The 21697-nt window shown below is 39.9% G+C and overlaps 1 protein-coding gene across 2 annotated transcripts in view; it reads left to right on the top strand.

Annotated features, from left to right (window-relative positions):
- Positions 1 to 21697, top strand: part of COL4A5 (collagen type IV alpha 5 chain) — a 233341-nt gene that overhangs the window by 83830 nt on the left and 127814 nt on the right. For both annotated transcript variants that reach the window (XM_073599381.1, XM_073599380.1), the window contains exons 7-14: positions 474 to 527; positions 5828 to 5854; positions 8554 to 8634; positions 13542 to 13604; positions 16458 to 16493; positions 16582 to 16623; positions 16834 to 16926; positions 20417 to 20470. In XM_073599381.1, coding sequence (XP_073455482.1) covers positions 474 to 527; positions 5828 to 5854; positions 8554 to 8634; positions 13542 to 13604; positions 16458 to 16493; positions 16582 to 16623; positions 16834 to 16926; positions 20417 to 20470 — 450 coding nt within the window. The remainder of the gene's footprint in view (positions 1 to 473; positions 528 to 5827; positions 5855 to 8553; positions 8635 to 13541; positions 13605 to 16457; positions 16494 to 16581; positions 16624 to 16833; positions 16927 to 20416; positions 20471 to 21697) is intronic.

The raw sequence follows: 21697 nt of genomic DNA, 5'->3' as shown, positions 1-21697 counted from the left end.
AGGCATTATTAGGATTAGAAGACACAAACCCTTTTTGAACAAATTAGCTTCACTCTCATATGAAACTGAAAATGTTTTTCAATATGTTCTCATGGACTTGAGCTGACATTTGCCCACTCCAGACACCAGTGTCCTGTCTATAAGGTACCCACAGACACTGTTAGCAGAAGACTGTTGAAGCAAGTAGCATCTAGATGGTCTGCAGATCTTTATCACTGTTGATTTCCCCTAATGTGGTGGAGCCAATAGTATTTATTTATTGACCTGCAGTCAGAATCAGGTGTGGAGGACAGTTAGATGCCTGTCTCTGCACATCCTGTTACTGTTTAGTGTCACCTTGGTATCATGGGCACCTTGAGAATGATGGCTAGTATTTCATATCATCTATTATATGAGTGCATTACACATTACATTGTATAGTACAGTTAATAACTGTTATGTTTGTGTCTAACCTTCTAAAACTCTGTTTACAGGGAGATCGTGGTTTTCCAGGAAGTGCAGGTTTTCCAGGTCCATCTGGTCCCCAGGTAAGAACTGAATGTTATGTTCATTCCCCACTCGTCCACTGAGATGTTCTGTCCTGCTCTTGATTTTCTATTTTGTCCTACTCTTGATTTCCTATTTTGTTTCCTTTTTTACAAATGAGTGTCTATGTTGGGCTGCAGTATGAACAAAAACAGAAATCCATTTTGGTAAATAAATTGTCATTAGTTCCATTTAAATAGACATTAAAAGGCCAATTTAAAATGGAGAGCGGATACTGATCTCTCCACTTGACTTTAGAGTACATTTTACTTCCTATTCATAAAATGTACGCTGCAGTTTGGCGCCTGCAATATCTTGCAGAAATCTCTACACCTAATGCTGCATAAGTAAATACACATATATGTGCCAGCGCTCAGGACCAATGGTGATATGACATAAATTACAGTGAATGTTTCAGTGGATTGAGAATAAAATGACATAACAATGATAAGTAGAGCTATGGTTGCTGGAAATGATATAAAGTTTGTAAAAAGTCCATAACAATTAGCCACTGTGATTAAGGACTGTGATGGGAAAAAAAAACAAAGTCTTTTTGCTGACACCAGCGCTGAGGGCAGGCTTTCAAGATGAGCGAAGTCAGCTCTCTAGGCAAACATGAGAAAACAAGAGAAAGAAAGCGCCTCTGAGCGCAGGTATTTATTGATAGCAATAAACAAGTATTCACACTTACAATGAAGTAAGGAGAGTTCAGCTCCAGAAAGGAAATTATCAACGATCAGTCCCAACGTCCATGGCAGGAAGCTGCGATGTGACTCCGAGGGGATGGCCGTGGTCCTCCACGCGGAGAGACAGGCAGCTGGGCTGGATGGAAGCTCCGTAATTCCGACAAGGCGCTTGTGGGCGTGTGACGTCACCGGGATAGAGAGGAATACACAACGCGTTTCAGAGCAAGAGCTTTGCGCATGCTCTGAAACGCGTTGTGTATTCCTCTCTATCCCGGTGATGTCACATGCCCACGAGCGCCTTCTCAGAATTACGGAGCTTCCATCCAGTCCAGCTGCCTGTCTCTCCGTGTGGAGGACCACGGCCATCCCCTCGGAGTCACATCACAGCTTCCTGCCATGGACGATGGGACTGATCGAGGATAATTTCCTTTCCGGAGCTGAACTCTCCTTACTTCATTGTAAGTGTGAATACTTGTTTATTGCTATCAATAAATACCTGCATTTAGAGGCATTTTATAGCTCTTGTTTTCTAATGCTGCATAGGGGAGCTCTGTGATTGGAGGAGAGGCCACTTTGTCAAGTCACGTTACTGGGCTCCCTTCGCCTTACCTTTTTTACGATTCATTTTAATAGTGCTCTGCTGGATTCAGAGTCCTGAAGCAAGTATTAAAATAATGAATAAATATGCAGTTGCAAACATTGAAAGGCTTTGAATTCCTCAGATTATGTTGGTTGGTTATATACTGTAAAAGAGACAGTAAAACCTTGTAGTAATTAGGTCAATGTGTATGAGAATAAATCTAAACAGGTGATTATGGCTAGTACAAAAAAAATCTTTATTTGGGTGATATAAAGGAAGATTTCATCTCTCAGCAGGCTGTTGCCCCATTACTGAATTCTTGAGACCCAGGTGACAAGATCTAGAACCATCTCTGGTGTGCCGTGTCAAGTCATAATGTGCTTCTTAGCCCCCTATAAGGAGGGTTCTATGTATATTACCATAGAAATTCCACTTAGTTGTATGTGGCAATCTTACTGTATCTTCTGCCTTGTTACAGAAATGGTTGGATAGCTCACTTAAACTAGTGGTAAACATAGCTAAATTAGTTTGCCACCAATGAAGATCTAGTAGATATGTACTTAGAGGGGAAGATATACTAAAACTGGTGCACACAGAGTCTGGTGCAGCTCTGCATAGTAACTAATCAGCTTCAAGGTTTTATTGGCAAAGCTTAATTGAACCAGTTGAAGTTAGAAGTTAATTGATTACTATGCACAGCTGCACCAGATGCTGTGTGCACCAGTTTTAGTAAATCTCCGCCAGAGCAACCCATTTTTAGTGGCATTGCTTTCTTAGGCACAAAGCTTTTAAATAAAGTAAATCTTAACCAAATAACTAAACTACCTATAGGTTTTAACATGTTAATGTAATTTCTCTAGATGTTTTTTGATCTTTTAAAACATGCAGCTTTCATTAAAGAATACCTGGCAACTACTGATCAAGGTCCATATTCATTAGGATATCCCCATAACACTTCCTACTGGCATTTGAGTGTCTTGATAGGTTATAACTTGACCATTTGCAATTAGGGTTGCCACCTGTCTGGGATTCACCCAGACAGTCCAGGTCTTGAATCATGTGCCTGGAATTCTGACTGCCTGAAACCCAGGCACATTACTCATCTCACACCAGGGCACACATTCACATTCAGGCGGGTGGGGTGGGGGTGGGGGGTGCTTATTAGCATACTAGCCACTGTGGAGACAAAAGCAGTGTCATTGCTTCTAAAGAAATACGCTGTCTTGGCGGAGTGGTGTTGGGGATCTCAGAAGCTCCTTTCTGCCACCTCCCATGTTCTGCACAGTCTCTGTAATCTCTGACTCAAACATCCCCCCCCCCCCCCCACAATTGCCAGTGCCTTGTGCTGAGAGAACTGGAGGTGGAGCTCACTGTAGTTACTGTCGGGCTGGCTGCTGCTCACACTACATGCAGGGAGGAGGTTAACTGAGTTTTTTTTCTAAAGAGATTCTCCAAGAGTGGAAAGTTGCAAAGTTACAGGAGGATTTCTTTTGCATCTATTGCATTGAAGGGTTAAGATGATAAGGAGAATCAGAATAGACAGCAAGTGAGTGAGTCTGTGCATTTGGGGGGATGTCTGCGATCACAGCTGACAGATATCTCCCAAGCTAGAACAAATGTCTGTCTTTGCAAACATCCTCCAATCACTCAGTCCAGATAATGTGAAAGTCATTTATGACCATTCACTTAACCCTGTGTTTATGTGGTGAGTTTACACTTCTGATTTTACAGACTCGGAGCTTGGATAACACAGGGTTACATGAATGGTCATAAATGACCTTCACATCATCTGGACATACAGAGTGCTAGGGGCTGGCATCTTATAACAGGAGGTTGTTTTTATTGAGTAGTACTGTTGTATATAGTAGTGGATGAGCACAATAGCTTTTTTTTGATTACAGACATCACTATCTGACCACTTCTCAGCCCCCAACTTCCCCCAGCTTGCATCACCCCTAGACCACTTCATACATCCAGCTGACAGACATCACTAAGAGCCGGGTGTTACCCCCCAGCTGAGGGACATCATTCCATGGTAATTTTTCTTTCCCTTATCTTCCCAGCATCACTCCCTGGTCACCCCATAGACACTGCAAGAAACCCTTCCCATTCTGCCACCGTCATACCCTCCACACTCCTCTCCTGTACATACTGCCCCCATCATACCCTCCGCACTCCTCTCCTGTAATACTGCCCACATCATACCCTCTGCACTCCTCTCCTGTAGATACTGCCCTCATCATACCCTCCGCACTCCTCTCCTGTAATACTGCCCCTATCATACCCTCTGCACTCCTCTCCTGTAAATACTGCCCCCATCATACCCTCTGCATGCCTCTCCTGTACATACTGCCCCCCTCATACCCTCCACACTCCTATCCTGTACATACTGCCCCCATCATAACCTCCGCTCTCCTATCCTGTACACACTGCCCCCATCATACCCTCAGCACTCCTCTCCTGTAGATACTGCCCCCATCATACCCTCCGCACTCCTCTCCTTTAATACTGCCTCCATCATACCCTCTGCACTCCTCTCCTGTAAATACTGCACCCATCATACCCTCTGCACTCCTCTCCTGTACATACTGCCCCCCACCATACCCCCTCGCACTTCTCTCCAGTACATACTGCCCCCATCATACCCTCCGCACTCCTCTCCTGTAATACTGCCCCCATCATACCCTCTGCACTCCTCTCCTGTAGATACTGCCCCATCATACCCTCCGCACTCTTCTCCTGTAATAGTGCCCCCATTATACCCTGCGCACTCCTCTACTGTAATACTGCCCCCATCATACCCTCCGCACTCCTCTAATGTAATACTGCCCCCATTATACTCTCCGCACTCCTCTCCTGTACATACTGTCCACTGTCATACCCTTCGCACTCCTCTCCTGTACATACTGCCCCCATCCTATCCTCCACACTCCTGTGCAGGTAATTAATTTAATGTACTAGAAAAAAAAAATTGCAGTGCACTGCTAAAGTGTTCGGGTTTGGCTTGAAGAAAAGGTGGCAACCCTATTTGCAATACTCATACAATATGTCTCCAGCACACCTTTTGTTTGAGGAATATAACTCCATTTAGATGTGCATAATGCAAGTGAGTGTCACTTTTTGTTATGAATAAGGAATCCTGCAAGGTTTTGAAATGTTGCAGTTATTCTGTTACTTCAACTATATAAATAAAAGGGATTACACTCTTAAAGTATATGGTGTGCTGGTGACATATTATATAAAGGGGGTTTTCGTTCAGACATTTTTTGCTAAAAAAGAAACAACTTTCTCCCAATTGTTCATTTGTGTTGTCACCATGTTACATGTGACCCTGGTGGAAAATACAAGTGGCTGTGCCAACAGACATTTCACAGACTTGTCTATCATTATCAATTATCATTATCATTATTAAACATATGTGCAGTCAATGGTAGAGCGAGTATATGTGGACAGAAAGGGGCTGAAAGTGATCAGCAACAACAGGAAAATAAAAAACAAAAAAAGGTGATACAGTATTTATTGAAAATATTGGTTTATGATACACAGTACTTTACCAATCTAAATGGTGTTCAGTTAGGAATTATAATTTATACTTTAATTTTATATTGAATATTATAATATGTACAGTCTGTGGTATTAATATAGAGTGTTTGTTATATTTAATTTTTTCCAGAGGTGCCTTCAAACTGTTTTAATGCAATTTTATTTAATGGTATCTGTTTCATAGCAGCTATTATAATACATTTTCAGATTACTTTGTGGTGGATTATGGTGTATTGCGCTGTTTAGGATATAAAACATTTGCAGTGATTTATTAAAGTAATCCTAATTCAAAATGTTGTGAATATTCACTCCAGTTGTCCAATTAAGTGAAAAGTATTTGCACATGATTGGGAATTCAAAGTGAATTTTGTGAGTGAGATTCTTACCTCCTTTAGTAAATCAGCCTTTCTGTATTTACAAAATGGAAATGTTCATATATGTATTTAAAATGAGTTGTGCCTCAATTAAATAACATTTTTTTTGTACTTCGCAGGGTCCCCCTGGATTACCAGGCTTAAAAGTAAGTCACTCTGTTTTACTATCAAAGACTAGTTTTAGATTCCAGCTTGCAAAGGAATTTTTACTTAGCTTAGTAAATGTGGTAAAAATTCACTTTTCAAAAAGTACTCAAGCACTTATCAGTATTTTGGTTGCAAATGGTCATATGATTGAAGTCAGCAGTGCTTCATTTCATTCACTGAGCTAACTGAAAATTCCCTTGCAAAGTGATAATTCAGTTTGGTGATAGAACAAACCTTATTCCTTTAGCAAATCAAAGGGAGGAGAATGTAAGGACATGTTGTTGAAAATGTAGCCATAGATTCAAAAAGAGCAGCACCCAAAGGAAAACATATACTTGTAGAATATTTGCATCAAGGACAAGTGAATATGTTTCAGTTCTTTCCAAAAGGTTTTGATACTGAACTTGTAATAATAACATGAGAAATAGCTGTAACCTTTTCTAGCTTGCCTTCATTTTGTTATAGAGAAAGCTGACCTTACTGCTTAGAAGTGTGACAATTCTCTATTTGGTATCATCTCTGAGCTCATGTAATTTCAATATATCACTCATGTAAAGTGCCTTGATTGTTGTATAAAATATGTTTTTCATAGACATAAGACTTACAGAATCATAAGGCCACTTTTTATTAAAACATATCTTTTATTGTCTCTGCAAAATCATCTGTTTTAGGCTGGCCATATACTATACACCTGGATTGTACAATGTCTTTGTAATTGCCTTTAGATTTATCAAAGCAATGTAATATAAGGACAAAGTAAACACTCCATTCAGTTAAGGGCTGTTGCACATGGGCATCTCTATCTCTGAGTCCATGCAAGGTAAATTCCGCTATAGTGTATGAGCTTATTCCAAGAATAGAACCTTTTCTATTGTTGGAAAATGTCTGTATGCTATATGAGTGTTAATGCAAATACCAGTGCATACCTGAGTACAGCCTGGCATAGCCATTCATGTCTATGGGTGGCTGTTCATAGCACCAAGGCTTCCTGGGCAAAGGAAATACGCCAGAATTTACATTACAGTTACTCAGGTGCCATGGACAAGACTCTTAGGCAAACTTATTGTATAAGTACATGGTTAGCTTCATCAGAAACTCAAAAAAATGGCTTTTTTCAAAACTAACGGAAAGGCTGTGTGCATCTTTTGTTGTTGTCAGTGGAAGAGGATATTTTTGGGTTACGTAAAATGACCTATTGTCTCTAGATAGGGCTGAGTGGCTCCTATCAGGGAAAAGAAAACAGCAAAGTAATATTAACAAATGTTACAACATAAATAGGTATAGGAATAGTATATCGGACTGCCAAAAAATGGTTGATCCAAATAAAAAGATGAATGCAATGCAGACATCCATTTCACCCTTAAAGAAGATCAGATTTTTTACAGTTCTGTCCCCTATGGGACAAGGCACGTGTAGTATTTTGTCCTATGTTTCGAAGTACTTTCAACCCCTAATTATGAGGTCTGATCTGCCCCCTTCCTGCAGTAGTTGATCTGACAACATCTATGAAGGACACAGCTTATTCATAGTTGCAGCTTGTCTGAACTCTGAACAGTTTCCTGAGATAAACGATGACAAGGGTAATGCTGTGGTTGAGGTGGGGGGATGTCAGCCTCTGCATTCCTCTTGCCATTTCTGGAAAGCACTCACATCTGAGTCAAACTGCTCAAGTGGCCTGTACACAACCCAGAAATATTGTAGAAAGCCCTCACAGTAAAATGGAAGTTGTGAAAGTCACAAAGGGAAAATGCTCATGGTTTTGAAATATTAGCAAACATTTACTAAAATATTCACCCTCCTACAACATGCTGATGATAAGCCTTCCTGGCACCTTCCACTATCCTCCTTCATGTAGCCAATCTCCAATATTTACACCCAGACTCCAAAGGAATCCATTTATTCACATCTTCTCTGTTCCCAACACCAATAACTGCTGTACTCCTGGCCCTGTCAGATGCCTCTGCTCTCATGCAGAAAACTGATAGATGCTTACAGGTATGACTCTAGTCCTTCCCAACAGCTGCCTGGAGTGGCAAAGTATATGAAACTCTAGTGAATCCAGTGCAAGACATCTGAAGGCAAGTAGAGGACACATTCTTAATGATAGTGCAGTGGATCGCTATTGGCTTGGCATATGTGGCCACATCCAACTTCCACAATATGTATTCTTGAAATATTACTTCATTTTACCAAAGAGAGAGATAAAGAGAGCATAATATACTATTTTAAGAGAAGGCATTCTGACTTTTTTGTGGCAAAGTTTCCTGGACAGACAGTAATTAGCACTAAACTGACTTTACTACCTGGCCAGATTCCCACTTTAATAACTTATATTTAGAGCTCTTATCAGCTCTTCTAATAGAAACTCTATAAGAATGAAGTTAGAATACCTGCTGACACTGCTGATATTCTTTTGGGAAATACATGTTAAATTGATTTACTACTTTCTGAGTCACTGTCCTGGAACTTAAGCAGATCTGGCGGCATACTTGCTTCAGACTAGTGACCAGAAAGCCAAGGATGGCCAGGCAAGAAGCATTTACTATAGGAGGTCAGGCCACAACCACGGGGTCCAATGGTAAGTTGAACTGTAGAAAAAATGCTTGACTTGCCATCTCCTTTTTAGCCACCAGAGGTCAGGCATGCACCTTATATTGAGAATCTTCACAGTTGTGTACATTTTTTTTGTGTCCTCCAGGGGGAGCCAGGGGAAGGTTTCTCTGTGTCACAGCCAGGACAGAAAGGTGATCTTGGACTACCAGGTCTTCCAGGTTTACCAGTAAGTTTTTATACAGCCTTTCTTGCAGATGATTCATATCTTTTACATATTTCAATGTTAAATAGTATACTATTATGTACAAAACAGTAGAGTACTTGAACTGGTTGATGTGAATTAAGCACAGACTCCAAATTAATTAAGTTTATAGAATGATATTTACACATTGTGTTAGAAAATGTTTTCTTCTTTATGTTTCTTACAAACAGCAATATTGGCCACTATGTTACAGAAAAATGTTTGTATTGCAGAATCTATGTAACATCTTCACTAGTAGAAATATCGGCTTATAATGACAGCTCCAGCAAAGCTCTAAAGAGTAAAAAGAGTTGTGCTAAAAAAATAAAAATTCTAAAAAAAGTCTTTGGGGTCGATTTACTAAGGGCAAACATAATGTGCACTGCAAGTACGCTTGCTCCAGAGCTTAGTAAGTTAGGTAAAAATTTACATTGCAAAGAATACCCAATCACATGCAAGGGAAATAAAAAAAACACAATTTTTGCTTATACATGATTGGATGATAGAAATCAGCAGAGCCTCCCCACAGATCTAGAGCAACTGCACTTGCATTGCGCATACTATTTGCCTTCAGTAAATTAACCTCCCTATGACATTTTAAAAAGGCCCTTACATCGGGGGCCACATGAGAAACTGAGACTGTTGTGGAGGGCTGGACCAAAGTTTAGTGTAAAGTAAGAATATTTTGATTAAACTAGCAGCCTTAGGGCACTTTCACACTGGGGCGTTGGGGGCATTGGCGGTAAAGCGCTGCTATTTTTATCTGCGCTTTTCGGGAGCTAGCGGCCGAAAAAGAGTTAAAAGCGCCCGCCGGGTGCTTCGGACACGCTTTAGGAGTGGTGTATACACCGCTCCTAAAGCGCTTCAAAGATGCTGCTTGCAGGACTTTTTTTAGCATCCTGCCAGCGCACCGCTTCAGTGTGAAAGCCCTCAGGTTTTCACACTGGAGTGGCAGGAGAGGCGCTTTGCAGACGCTATTTGTAGCGCTATAGCCCTTAGTGTGAAAGTAGCCTTAGGTGATTAGAACTGGACTGGGAAGGTCCATAAGTATGTAAACATATCGAAAACACACACCTGGCACTAGGAATCATAGGTACAACTGCCCCTGAAATAGTGTGCACACTCATGATTATTACACCCCGTTCACACTGAATGCAGCTTTGTGCGGCTTGCCGACATCTGTGCGACTTCATGCACATATGTCTATGCAAGTCATACATGAAATCACCCAAAATAGTGCAGGAACCTTTTTCAAATTGGCGCAAGACAGAGTCACACCGACTTGAACAGTTCCATAGGCACAAATAGGGTGCGACTTGTCATGCGATTTTAAACTATGAAATCGCATGACAAGTTGCACCGTTGTGAACAGGGGCTTAGAACGCTAACACAGGAAGAACTTGGCCGAGTAGCAGAGTGGCAAGAGAGTGTTTCCTAGGCAAATGTTCACCTGCTAGAACCAAGCCTCCCCGCTACACTGATCAACCCATGCAGCCACAGTTTGCCAAGGTCTGCTTTACATGATTTATGTAATAAATATCATTTTGGAGTCATCTTGAATTGGTCACATCAGATAATAATGTGTAATTTTTATTTACAGGAACATTAGGCTTTAGCGTATTTTTTTCAATTATTTTGCATCCTTTTTTTATTTGGAATATTAAGAAAATATTTTTGAAGCTAAAACCTCCTAAAAAGCATTGTTTTTCCCAAAAAGGTTTACATATCACAAATAGTAACAAAGTTATCAGTATTATAGCTAAATTATAAAAATAGTTTGGTTATAAAAGTTCAGGAGTTGCAGCTATTAATATACAGTGCCTTGAAAAAGTATTCGTACCCTTTGAAATTTTTCACATTTTGTCATGTTACAACCAAAAACGTAAATGGATTTCATTGGGATTTTATGCAACATAAAGTGGCACATAATTGTGAAGTGAAAGGAAAATGATAAATGGTTTTTCAAACTTCTTTCCAAATTAATATGTGAAAAGTGTGGCGTGCATTTGTATTCAGCCCCCCTGAGTCAATACTTTGTAGAACCAACTTTCACTGCAGTTACAGCTGTAAGTCTTTTTGGGTATGTCTCTACCAGCTTTTTGCTCATTCTTCTTTGCAAAAAAAGCTCAAGTTGCGTCAGATTGGATGGAGAGCGTCTGGGAACAGCCGTTTTCAAGTCTTGCCACAGATTCGCAATTGGATTTAGATCTGGACTTTGACTGGGCCATTCTAACACATGAATATGTTTTGATCAAAACCATTGCATTGTAGCTCTGGCTGTATTTTTAGGGTCATTGCCCTCCTGGAAGGTGAACCTCTGCCCCAGTCTCAAGTCTTTGCAGACTCTAATGCCGTGTACACACGGTCGGACTTTTCGGCTACAAACGTCCAACAGCCCGTCCGACAGACTTTCGACAGACTTTTGGTGAACTTGCGGCGGACTTTATAACGAACGGACTTAACTACATACGATCACACAAAAGTCCGACGGATTCGTACGTGATGACGTACGACTGGACTAAAATGAGGAAGTTGATAGCCAGTAGCCAATAGCTGCCCTAGCGTGGGTTTTTGTCCGTCGGACTAGCATACAGACGAGCGGATTTCTGGGCCCGGCGGAGTTACGACGTAAAGATTTGAAGCATGTTCCAAATCTAAAGTCCGTCAGATTTGCGACTGGAAAAGTCCGCTGAAGGTCTGGTGAAGCCCACACACGATCGGATTGTCCGCCGGATTTGGTCCGTCTGCGTCCGTCGGACAAGTCCGGTCGAAAAGTCTGACCGTGTGTATGCGGCATAACAGGTTTTCTTCTAAGATTTTCCTGTATTTGGCTCCATCCATCTTCCCATGAACTCTGACCAGCTTCCCTGTCCCTGCTGAAGAAAAGCATCCCCACAACATGATGCTGTCACCACTATGTTTCATGGTGGGGATGGTGCGTTCAGGGTGATGTGCAGTGTTTCTTTTCTGCCACTCATCGGACCAGAGAAACATGCGGTTTGCTGTGTCCCCACGTGGCTTCTTGCAAACTGCAAACCGGACTTCTTATGGCTCTTTCAACAATGGCTTTCTTCTTGCCACTCTTCCATAAAGGCCAGATTTGTGGAGTACACAACTAATAGTTGTCCTGTGGACAGATTCTCCCACCTGAGCTGTAGATCTCTGCAGCTCCTCTAGAGTTACCATGGGCCTCTTGGCTGCTTCTCTGATTAATGCTCTCCTTGTCTTGCTTGTCAGTTTAGGTAGACGGCCATGTCTTGGTAGGTTTGCAGTTGTGCCATACTCATTCCATTTTTGGATGATGGATTGAACAGTGCTCTGTGAGATGTTCAAAGCTTGGGATTTTTTTTATAACCTAACTCTGCTTTAAACTTCTCCACAACTTTATCCCTGACCTGGTGTGTTCCTTGGCCTTCATGATACTGTTAGTTCACTAAGGTTCTCTAACAAACCTCTGAGGGCTTCACAGAACAGCTGTATTTATACTGAGGTTAAATTACACACAGGTGGACTCTATTTACTAATTAGGTGACTTCTGAAGGCAATTGGTTCCACTAGATTTTAGTTAGTGGTATCAGAGTAAAGGGGGCTGAATACAAATGCACGCCACACTTATATTTATTTATAAAAAAATTGAAAACCATTTATCATTTTCCTTCCACTTCACAATTATGTGCCACTCTGTGTGGATCTATCACATAAAATCCCAATAAAATAAATTTAAGTTTTTGGTTGTAACATGACAAAATGTAGAAAATGTCAAGGGGTATGAATACTTTGTCAAGGCATTGTAGCAGTGCAGTGCAAAGTTCCTTCTGGGGCAGCCATGTTGTATAAGTGTCTCCAGTGTTCTGGCATTTAGGAATATATAGAAATTCATGCAGCTTTCCTCAATGATGCGTTCTTTAATTTTCTCAGCCTGCAGTAGAGTGCGAGCCCTGCAGTGACTTCTTTAGAAATGTCCAACACACCCCCTTGCTGACTCAGATCCAGAGCTCTCCAATCAGTGCGAAGTATGAACATTGCTAATTGCAGAGCTATAGGTTTGATTCTATAGAGTGAGTGTCTGATCTCTGCAATGACACCACTGCTTCCCCACAGAGAGCAAGGGTTTCACTCAGCAGCTTCTGGCAGGGGACAGGCTTTTCTATCCAGGCTGCTTTACAAAGGCAACAAATTCTAAGACATTGAACATTTCTTGTTTTAAAACACCTGGAATATATTTACCTGACATAAACTGAAGGATTAGTTGGGAGTTAATCTAATATTATAATAAAATGAACATTGATTTGCAGTAAATCAATAGACCGGAAATCTGAAATAAGCTGATATTGTTTATTTTGGTAATACAAGTGTTTACATATATTTCTGTATTTGAATCACGTGTTTTTTACATAAGCATTGAGGTTTCATAAACATAATGCTGGAAAACAAACCCAGTATGACTCTAACCCATGACTGCAGGTTAGTAATCAGCTTTTTTTAAAAGGTTTTGTCTTCCTACACTACTAAAATATGATTCTTGGTTGAGTTGTCTTTTCAAATATACAGTAATCATATGATTGTTAATCAAACCAATGTCTGGTGGTCATTCTGTGGTCACACAATACACACATAAGGAATATTCAAGATAAACTGGAGTTGAACTTCTGTTTTGCAGTAAGAAGCCTTTAATTCAGTGTCATGTCACACGTTATCCATTCTTTGTAAACATGGCACTGATTATCTCTACATTAATGTGTGATTCCTGTGTGAACGTCTGCAAATAGACCAAAGCAAACCCACATCATGGGACAAATAACTCAGTTTGATACTTCCTCATCTGATCATGGTCTCTGTTACTTTGATCGTCTTGCTCCTATGAAGCTTATCATCTGTTTTTTTTTTTTCAGGGTTTGCTGGGTCCCCCAGGAATACAGGGTCCGCCTGGGCGTTCAGGACCTGCAGGTTTACCGGTATGGTTTGTATTTTTAGAATAAGTATATATATTATATGTACATATACAGTACATATACAGTTTATATGTATATGTGATTTGTGTGTAGATACACAGTTAGGTCCATTTATATTTGGACACAGGCACAATTATAGTTTTTTTCAGGTATTTACAAAAACATATTCAACCTAATGTTATATAATAGGTATGGGCTTAACGCGCACACTCAGGTTTAATTTTAAGGGTATGTACATTCAAATCAGAGGAAGGGTTTAGGAATTACAGCTCTTTAGAATAGCCACCCCCCCTTTTTCAACCAAAACCAAAAGTAAGTCCAAGTCCAAAAGTAATTGGACAATTGAATCAAAAGCTGTTTCATGGCCAGGTGTGGGTTACTCCTTCATTCTTTTTTTATCAATTAAGCAGGTAAAACGTCTGAAGTTGATTCTAATGCCCCGTACACACGGTCGGACTTTGTTCGGACATTCCGACAACAAAATCCTAGGATTTTTTCCGACGGATGTTGGCTCAAACTTGTCTTGCATACACACGGTCACACAAAGTTGTCGGAAAATCCGATCGTTCTGAACGCGGTGACGTAAAACACATACGTCGGGACTATAAACGGGGCAGTGGCCAATAGCTTTCATCTCTTTATTTATTCTGAGCATGCCTGGCACTTTGTCCGTCGGATTTGTGTACACACGATCGGAATTTCCGACAACGGATTTTGTTGTCGGAAAATTTTATCTCCTGCTCTCCAACTTTGTGTGTCGGAAAATCTGATGGAAAATGTCCGATGGAGCCCACACACGGTCGGAATTTCCGACAACACGCTCCGATCGGACATTTTCCATCGGAAAATCCGACCGTGTGTACGTAGCATAAGTGTGGTATTTGCATTTAGAATCTATTGCTGTGAACCTACATCATGCGTTCAAAGGAGCTGTCCATGCAAGTGAAAAAAGCCATTGTAAGGCTTCAAAAATGAAACAAATCCATCAGAGAGATAGTAGCAACATTGGGAGTGGCCAAATCAACAGTTTGGTACATTCTGAGGAAAGAAGAACGCACTGGTGAGCTCAGCAACATAAAAAGGCTTCAATGTCAATGGAAGACAACGGTGGAGGATGATCGCAGGATCCTCTCTATGGTAAAGAAAAACCCATTCACAACATCCAGACAAGTGAAGGACACTCTCCAGGAGGTGGGCGTATCATTGTCAAAGTCTACAATCAAGAGAAGACTTCACAAAAGCAAATACAGAGGGTTCACCACAAGGTGCAAACCATTCATAAGTCTGAAGAATAGAAAAGCCAGATTAGACTCTGCCAAAAAACATCTAAAAAAGCCAGACCAGTTCCGGAAAAGCATTCTTTGGACAGATGAAGCTAAGATTAATCTATACCAGAATGACGGGAAGAAAAAAGTGTGGAGAAGGTTTGGAACAGCTCAGGATCCAAAGCATACAACGCCATCCATAAAACATGGTGGAGGCAGTGTGATGGGCATGCATGGCTTCCAGTGGCACTGGGTTATTGGTGTTTATTGATGATGTGACAGAAGACAGAAGCAGCCGGATGAATTCTGCAGTGTTTAGAGATATACTGTCAGCCCAGATTCAGCCAAATGCAGCAAAGTTGATTGGACGGCGCTTCACAGTACAGATGGACAATGATCCAAAACACACTGCGAAAGCAACCCACGAGCTTTTGAAGGAAAAGAAGGGGAATATTCTGCAATGTCCGAGTCAATCACCTGATCTCAACCCAATTGATCATGTATTTCACTTGCTGAAGGCAAAGCTAAAGGCAGAAAGACCCACAAAACAAAGAACAACTGAAGACAGCTGCAGTTAGAGCCTGGCAAAGCATCAGAGAGGAGGAAACCCAGCCTTTGTTAATGTCCATGAGTTCCAGACTTCAGGCAGTTATTGCCAGTAAATGATTCTCAACAAAATATTAAAAATGAACATTTTATCTATGAATATATTCATTTGTCCAGTTACATTTGAGCCCCTGGGACAGTGTATAAAAATGGTTGCAGTTCCTAAAATTTGTACTTAATATTTCTGTTCAACCCCTTGAATTAAAGCTGAAAGTCTGCACTTCAAATCCATTTGGATTGTATTATTTTAATTTTATTCTGGTGGCACACAGAGCCAAAAATATGAAAACTGTTCCTGTGTCCAAATATATACGGACCTAACTGTATATATACTGTCAAACATAACATGTTTTATTTTTGGAGATCCCCTTTAATCCCTACACATAGTGGTGTTGATTTACCTAATGAGTAGAAGCTGCTCACTGTTCAAAGTTAAAGTTAGCAAATAAGGTGAAGCTGTGCCCTTTGGATACCTAATCATATGCAAGTGAAGTTTTAAAATATGATACTTCTCTATGATTAGGTATTTCTCACATGATTTGAAATTGAAAGTAAACACAGCTTCACTGTATACACTAACATGCATTTTGCTAAGAAAATAACCTGTACTGAATTAGAAAATGAAACTGTCTACATAAAAGTTGGCCAACACTAGCCAGTCACATTGCTGTGTGGATAGCCTATACTTCTTTAGTAAATCAACCTCAATGCATAGCCAGCTTTAAACTCTGGTGTTGGTTCTGTCTGTTACAGAGGTATTTTACTCAAGGTACCACTGTCTTTTTTCTGTTACTATGGTAATATGGAATAAGAGGATACAATCGGTATGTATACATTCAAAGCCTGTCCTTATTGAAGCCTTACCAATTGAAATGATCAATATTATGTCATGAATAGGCTAATACACTGAAAAGTGTCTTTAGACAAATTTGTGGAGCAATTACAGTTTCATTTGTCGCATGGTGACACTTGGTTTCTTTTTTAGGGACCACCAGGACAACCTGGAACTCCAGGACCGAAGGTGAATACAGTCATAATACATCCTAAATTTCATATTACTCACATATTGTTGTATTTTAGTAACTCTTTTTTTTTTTTTACTTTCTTAGGGTAACATGGGCTTAAATTTCCAAGGATCAAAGGGAGAAAAGGTATTTTTGTCTGCACCTATCATGACCTTTTTTTTCATTTACTTGTCATTTACGTTATCACAAGTCAATTCCATGGAACAATTTGTTTCTCAAATTTATAATCTTGTTTACAGTACAAGTAGGCTGACCACAGTGCTACCTCTCTGATCAACGTGAAGATGTTCTTATTTTGCAAGCTTTAAGGTTAACAAACCTATGGTTTTATTTTAGGGTGATTCAGGTCTACAGGGACCACCTGGACCTCCAGGACAATCAACAGAGCAGAAGGAACCAGGGGATAGTCAAGTTCAGAAAGGGGAAAAGGTATCTGATATTATTTACTTAGACACTGTTATGTGATATAAATACTTTGGTTACTATTCAGTGCTGCTATTTGGGAGAAAACAATGTTTGAGACAACAGTTTATTGTCAGGTGTTCAGCTCATGTGGAATGCTGATGTTAGGCTATACCTTGAAAATATGCATCCTCCATGGCTGGATTCTCCTGGACTTAGCGCAGTGGACTTAGTGACCAACAGGCTCTTTTACCCCCATTTTGTTGCAGTTTATGTATATTACACACTGATTACAGGGGATGGTACAGAGCTCCATTGTATTATAATCCGCCCTCACACTCCATTCTGCGTTAATTGAAACCTTTTTTTTTTAATTGGCTGGGAGGTTTTCTTTTTGTTTTTTAAGCTTCACTCACATACTGTGCAGTGTCAATGCTTGCATTCGGAATACTATGTTGTAACTGAACTCACTATGAGATGTACTGGAGATATACTTTTGTGTACTGTGTATGTTTTCTTTGTGCTTTTATTATCAATAAGTCTATACTGATTTAAAAAAAAAAAATAAGTAGAAACTTGGCTTAAAGTTAAGCTGTCACAAACCTAGTTCATTAATTCTAAATTGTCAAACCCGTGATGTAATATTCCTATACTGCAATGCATAATTTGTTTTATATCTCTTAAAAATACAATACATTTTTTGAAAGAGGAGAAAATGGTCAAAATGCACAAGCAGCAGCTTCAGTGAAAATGAATTAAAAAAAAGAGTAGGTTTAGATATAAGCAATTGAAGTGATATGCAAAGTTGATTTTCTGGTCAGATTGATACCACACTTTTCCCAGTTTTTGACTTTCCCTTTTGGAAAAAGGTTGGTTGGCTCACTAATTAGTAGGGAGGGATGGGGAGATCATCACTTGACTTTTGCTTGCAAATATGTCCAAACGCACCACAACACGTCGCAGTGCACATAAAAGAAAAGCTATAAGAAGGAAAGTGACTTCACAGGATAAACACGGATGGACAAGTGCAAAAGAATGTGCATCAAATGCTTTCAAGTGTGCATGAAAAAACGTACAGTAGATGTTCAGTTTCTGGTTTGAATGGGTCCTAAAGGTAAGCTTGGTATGGGGTTGATTTAAAGGTAAATAGACTGCATTTTGCAAGTGCAGTTGCACCAATTTTTCCCAGAGCTTAGTGAATGTGGTGATACTCTGCTGATTGCCATCATCCAAGCTTTACCACATTCACTAGGCTCCGCCTTTAATAAATCAACCCCAATGTTTGTTAAGACCAGAGACTTGTGCTATTTTAAGTCTATTTTAAAAAGTCTTGTTATATGTATAGCTATAGTATCAGTTGATCTTTGGAAACTTTTACATTCTGAATGTTGTTTGCAGGTTCTTATATATGGTACTATGTAATTTATGTTTACTGGCCTTGTATAAATCTTTTCAAGTTCTGGTCAGCTGACAGGCCAGTACTTAGCACATCAACAGTCTGTTCAGGGAAAGGAAAAAGTAAGAGTCATATGTCACTGTAACAGGACGTACAAGCATATGCTGAAGCTACGCTCCCCAAATTAGATGACATTGGAGATTTGATTGGTACCATAATGTGCAGGGGAATGCTAAATCCAACTTGTATTGCTGCATGCTAATTTCCAAACCTGGAGGAGATCTGTGGTCAATATTGAGGATAGGCATAACATGAATGATACAATACATCTGTCACACAAAATTCTGTGTGATGCAGAGGGTGTGCTGGCATTACAGTGTACTGCCTGCAGCCTACACAAAGGAGAAGTAAAGAGCGCTGGCTGCTGTAGTGAATCTGTAGAGCAAGTGTTAAGGTCTGTGTAGAGCAACGGTGTTAGGCCCTGTGTCAATGGCCTTTGGGCCTGTTTTAGTGGCACCAGATTAAGACACATTAAAAATTAATTGACAGGTGCATTTGCAACTTGCAGCTGACCTCTTTGAGACTTAAATTTGACCAGATTCAAGTGAGTTTTGCATCCGCATGAACTTATATGGGTATGCAAATCTTGCTTGAAGCAAAAAAGAAAAAAAAAAAGCCTGACACAGGCCTTTGCTCACCCCTGGTAGAACCACTTTAAGAGGCCTAATTACAAAACATTCTCTTCCAAGTTAAGCTTTAAAGTGAACCTGTATATTAAAAAAAGATTTGCTCTTTATAGTTTTCTTTGGTAGATCTGAAATAGATCTCTTGCCCTCATAGGTGTGTGCAGCCTATTGCATTAGGATGTGCACCCCAAAGCTCTAACACACTTAGAGTGTGTGTGTGTATAAATATATAGAGCAGTAGGGCAATGGACAACATTGGTAGAGCAGTGGACTATGTCAGTAGTTTATTTTTTTATTACATTTAATTTTTATTATTGTTTTTTACAATCTTTTTAGGGGCCCCATTGGGGGCTTTGGTGAAATATCAGGGGTCTAAACAGGCCCCTGATGTTTCACTTTTGAGATAAAGAAAGAGACTGGGGACAGAGATTCCCCAGTCCATTTCTCTGCAGCCAAGCAGCAGGGGAATCTGCCCAGCACAGGGTGATTAGGGTGTGCCCAGGCACATCTGGCACACCCTGTGCACACGCCTATGCTTGCCCTATAGCTGCGCCAGCTAGGAGCTACATTCCTGGATGTAACATCAATGGTCCCAGCAAACACAGAGATGTCACTTGTGTGATGCCTAAGGCCATGGGTACATGCCTTCCTTTGTCTTATTTTAACCATCAAGGGTGCTTCCTGTCATAAGATAACAACTCTGCTCCTACAGTATCTCTCTGTGCTAAGAAGCACCCTAACTGCAGGAGCAGAGCTCTCAACTGTGTGCTGTGAGCATTCGAGAACTACATGCTGACACACCAGCATACTGAATGGATGTTCTGGCTGAAACTCTACTGTAAGCGTTGGCTACTCATTCTAAAATGCCATTTCATCTTCGAATAAAGGCAGCATAGAGGGTCGTGCATTCACAGGTATGGTATGCAACTCCTGTATCCGAATCTGTGTGCCATTGAAATGTGCAGGGCTCTCAACCATACTTATTTAAAAAGGAAATTTTAAAGGAAAAAAAAAACAGGATACTTTATTAAAAATTACACAATGCATACATTTCACTGAATGGTTTAGTTCTACTTTTAAGTAAAATGTATCTTTTATCTTTTATGATTATTTAAAAATCTATTACGTTCATCAAAATGACAGAAAGCAGCGGCAAACATTATGCCCCTATAGCTTTAGCATAAACAAGCAATACATTAAATATGCTTTACATAATATATTCAGGCAGTTTTCAAAATCAGTTTTCACCTAGATGCAAGTGCATTTTCAGCACTTTATTATTTATTGCAATTAATGATGAGATCCAAGACATGGCCAAATAAAGTATTGATTGTGGCACCTCAGCTAGGGAAATATCTGGAGCAGGCATGTTTAATTTAGTCTATCAGCTGTTTTACAGAGTTCTTACTTTATCATCCTTAATGTATTCTTCCAGGGTGTAAAAGGCGAGCGAGGGTATGATGGAGAACCTGGGCTTCAAGGGCCTCCAGTAAGTGGAAAGTATCTTTGTTTTGTGTTTGGCAGTTTAATATTGTATTGTGTAAATTGGTGAATGTTCTAGAAAATAAAAGTTCAAGAAAAGTATTACATATCTACACTTGGTAAAAGTTGTTTATCAGCAAGGAAATCAGTTGAAGAAAGGTAATATACAGCATGGGCACTTATTGTTGATACCGGTTTCTCAGATACCGGTAGAGAAGCATAGATTGAAATATTTTACAATTCTAGCCAGTTAACCAAATGGCGGTGGATGTAACCTTAAAATTCTAGACTTTTGCATTTTTAACTTAAGCATCCATTGTATATCATATATATCAGGCAGCACTTTGTTCAGCTACGCTTGTGGTCTGGAAACCCATGCCAGAGAGCATAGTAAGATTGGTGGCCTTTGTCTTCCCACTGCATATAGCAATTTTGCCTGGTTACCAGCCTGCTGATTGGACACTGAGGTATATGGTTATACTGAAGAAGTTATCCCTTTGCTTCCCCTACTGTCCTACAAGCATGATAAATTGCAGTAGAGTCTTGATTGGCTGAGAGTACTTGCCATCCTTTTACAAGATATGTGTAGGGGATCATAGAATGTGACCCCTTAGAGACGAGATTTTCCACTGACCTCTTTTTATTATTATTATTATTATACACGATTTATATCTAGTCCCAACAGTTTGCGCATATGAGAAATGGTGCTTCAACACCCTTCACAAATCTATTTCAGATCTTCCCATTTGCTTCACTAGTTGTGATCATACCACTAATAAACGTAAATAAGAGAAGGCTGTCTGTCTGGTGATGGAAATACTCTTTAATTAAGTACAATAACTCATAGCAACAAATTAGAGATATCATTTTTCTTGTTTGCCTACATTAAAAGGAAATAGGATATATATCACCTTCAACTGAACACTATTAAATAAGCTTGCGAGCATACCTTAATGTTTTAAAAATGTCATACACTAGATTCCAAGCTAAACATCACCAGTGGGGAGACTAACTCTTTCTTACACAAAATTTCACCATTTTATACAGATTATAGTATGGTTGTTTTTGGTCTTTCTGAAGGTGAGGTTGATAAAGCAGTGTCTGACATTGCTGTAACTTTAAAAATGTGATTTTCATTTTGTTTGTAACTTAAAATTTTTAGGAAGTGGCAGATGCAGGATGACTGTTGACATATAATGATACATAAACTTACTTACAGAGTTCAAAATCAAAA

Source organism: Aquarana catesbeiana, linkage group LG09 (genome assembly GCF_042186555.1).
Source record: "Aquarana catesbeiana isolate 2022-GZ linkage group LG09, ASM4218655v1, whole genome shotgun sequence".
NCBI lineage: Eukaryota > Metazoa > Chordata > Amphibia > Anura > Ranidae > Aquarana > Aquarana catesbeiana.
Note: the sequence above shows the minus strand (reverse complement) of the source record. Positions and strands in the feature narration are given on the sequence as shown.